General features: G+C 42.8%; 1 protein-coding gene across 1 annotated transcript; it reads right to left on the bottom strand.

The window, feature by feature from the left end:
- Positions 1–1,430: 1,430 nt before the first annotated feature.
- Positions 1,431–2,951, bottom strand: LOC142802815 (uncharacterized). Its single transcript, XM_075887863.1, has 3 exons — positions 2,707–2,951; positions 1,720–1,780; positions 1,431–1,451 (listed from the first exon to the last, which is right to left on the bottom strand). Exons 1-3 carry the CDS (start codon positions 2,949–2,951, stop codon positions 1,431–1,433), a joined length of 327 nt encoding a protein of 108 aa, XP_075743978.1.
- Positions 2,952–3,298: the final 347 nt, after the last annotated feature.

The following is a 3,298-nucleotide window of genomic DNA, read 5'->3' as shown; positions in this document are numbered from 1 at the left end:
AGACCTTCGTTGAAACCTGTATCTCAGTAAGCATCTTATTCTCGTCAACAGATAGCTGCACTTGCACCTCTGACCTGTTTCTTTGCAAAGCCAAGCATAGGCCAACTCTATTATCTCGATACCCTCATGACGCACGCAATATTCAGCGGAAAAAGTAAGTCTGTGCACGTACCGAAAGCCAAGACGTTTTGATGGACTGTTTCGATCTTGGGGTCGTGCCTCCAGTTCATAGTGTAGCACATCTGACTCGGTAGCCGGGAGTAGGACTGTCGCGTAACGCTGCAATGAAATACAAACAATAAACAACTTCAGCGTACTATAGAAGGGGCAAGAAATTAAAACAATCAGCGAAGAAAAGGTTTCGTTTGAGCCAACATGTTTTGTTGTGAACATGTCTTTGTCAAGTAGCTTCCTTTCCGAAGACAAGTTCACTTTTAAAAACGTTGATTCTAGTGACACTCCAATTTCGATGATCTTTCACTACTACAAAAACAAGAGAAAAACTATACACCAGTTAATCGATACAAAATCTTAGTTCATATTTGCTCGATGTATTTGCAAGGTGTAGTATTAGGTGACGTTTGCGCTGGGCCAGCTCCTACAGTTGCGTCTATATAATCACTCATAGATGCAAGGTCTGAAGGAAGGAAGGAAGGAAAATAGGAGGAAAAAACGGCAAGGAGGTTAGCCAGCCTATAGGCAGCCGGTTTGAAAGCGTCTCGACTTTTCCAGGGCCCGGCACAATACTGACGTACCTAAGGGCTAAACTGGCGCTGACTTTTTTCTTCAAGTTGCATTTAGAAGGCTACATGCAAAATGGGGAAAAAATCACGGAGCGAACCGAAAGTTAGGTCACTTCCCCCATCATCAAAAAAGCGTAATTCAAAAGCATTTTTAGAAGGTTGCAAACTAAAACGCGCAGATTTGTCAAGTGCTGATTTATTTCACGATGGTTCTCCGTTGCCTTTTCCGATAATTTATTTCGAAATGTTATTTCGTTTATTTTCATAATCTCATCTCACGTCACGCTTGACTAGGTCTCTCGTGAATTTTGCTTGAACCTCGTAGTCCGTTGTTCTTTTGCTTGCTTTTGAAGCTCTCTTGGTTTAGCTTTTTTTAGACGATCGTGACCTGATGCATTTAGGAGTTTGAACAATTGCCATGGAGCAAACAAAAACCAGCAGGCAGGCCAATCGACGCAGTGTTGCTTACTTCGGGCTCAGGTAGAACTCGAAGAAATACTGCGTCGGGTTTACAAAGCCGATCTGCAAAACGTCTTCCGAGCTATGGGCAATGTCCCCCAGTTTGCCGCCAGTCAGCAATAATTTTTTCAGCTCTTCCACCTGCACAAGCACGATTGTACATAAAAAGAGAAGAAAAAGTTGTAGAAAAGCTTGTATACGTACCCCAACGCACTTGAAAATTGGTAATCAGTTTGACGACTCGCGTGACTGTCACAAGCATGCACTCCGATAGCACATTTCCCCTCAACTTTACTATTGTTTAGATTATGTCCCTCCCGAAGGAAAGATGACAGAAAGAATCACTGATATTCAATTCGGCAATTCGGCAATTAAGAAAGACATCGTTTCCAGCAGTGTTTGAGCTAATATTTTCTTTACTAACATTGTCGTCTTTGGTGACGGATAAAAAATGTTATGAATGTTGACGCCCAACTACCATAAAAGGACTCGGGAAAATACCGTTTTGAATACCTACGTCAGTGGTGTTAGTCTCGCAGAAATCCGGATAGTGCTCGCATAGCTTCGTCTTGCTGACCCTACAACAATTGAAGGCAGATGAATAACACAAAACAAAAAAAGATGATTGCTCAGTTATCAATTTGAAATATGGCACTTATTCACTGCGTGAAACGTAATAAGATCTGCATATTGTATCATAAATGCAATCCCGTTTAAAAGAAAAAAAATATATGAGTTAATCATTTGCGATATCGTATACTGTCTTCAGGTATCTCCGCAAAGCTTCGCTATGTATGTAATGTCCACCTATTTTCTTTTTACGCAAGCGGAGTGGCCAAGGAGTGGCCCTTGTGGTTCTTGAACAGAATAAAGGATGAGACTCGTGACAACTGTAAGGACAGTTCGGCAGTATCGTTTTGCGCAGATCTGTAAATCGCATATGTGCGTGCACACTTAACCGGAAACGGGTGCACTTCTTGAAGATGTACCAATAATATTGCTGTCCAAAGATTTAATCAGATCTCAAAAAGAAAACTCCTTTTAAAGGTCTCCTAGATGTTCCAGCATTTATTTCGATGTCTTGGACGCACCAACCAGAGAATCAGTGATTGAAACAGTAGCAAACGTTTCAGAAATAGGATATGGTAATTTCAGCACAAGCAAAAAAAAATAGTTTCATCATCATTGACGGAGTGTGGGACGGGACAGAATGGCCACTTTTCCCTGGCCTCGCCCGAAGGAAAACTGCCGGACCAGTTTTAAACAAATTTCACCTGTTCATTCATTATCGAGTGGCTGTGGTGTTGTCGAGCGCTACTGAACAATCAGGATCAGACAACATTTCACCAACTGGGACTTATTCGTAAAACTCGGGTGTAAGGGATAAAAGGAGAAGGGATCAATAGTGACGTAGAAAGGAAAGAATTTGTGAACATTTTACGTTCTCTCGCAAAGTAAGCGTGTGTGCGGACAGCAATAGAAGCGCGCATTCTGCCACACGTACCAGTTGGTGACGCAGACTGAGAGGCCAGGGAAGAGCAGCACTTCGGCTCCCTCGATGCGAACGTCCACGGCGCTGGGAAAGCTGAGATACGCCTTAACTACTTTTGATGCCTGGTAGAGGAAACCAGTGGCCATCAGCATGAAGACGCCGATGCGCAGCAAACGGATTCGCCGCTGGTACCTGAGCACGTGCAAGCGGTGACATCCGAAATCCAAGTGTGCAGGGTTGACGATATAGCCGACCATGCGGTCGGAAAGGAACAGCAAGCATTTCTCACTTCCACGCCAGCCACAAAACGAATCAACGCAGTATGCACACAAGTCACACGCTGCATCGGCGGTACTGAGAAATGAAAAAAAATGTACAAAACACGCCGAATGTCAATCAATCAATCAGTTGAATGGTAATCACTCATCGTCTGTTGCACAGTACAACTTTGAAAGGTTTTCACACTTGCGTTCTTATACAATAGTTCGAATTACACAAATGATAAAACAATGAGGGGTACAGAAATAAACAGCATAAAGAAAACAATCACATGAAGAGAAACACTAGCCGGAAGAACAATAACAACAACAACAACGACAACAAC

Source organism: Rhipicephalus microplus, chromosome 3 (assembly GCF_043290135.1).
Source record: "Rhipicephalus microplus isolate Deutch F79 chromosome 3, USDA_Rmic, whole genome shotgun sequence".
In the NCBI taxonomy this organism is placed as follows: domain Eukaryota; kingdom Metazoa; phylum Arthropoda; class Arachnida; order Ixodida; family Ixodidae; genus Rhipicephalus; species Rhipicephalus microplus.
The sequence above is the reverse complement of the archived record's forward strand: the minus strand, read 5'-3'. Positions and strand labels throughout refer to the sequence as shown.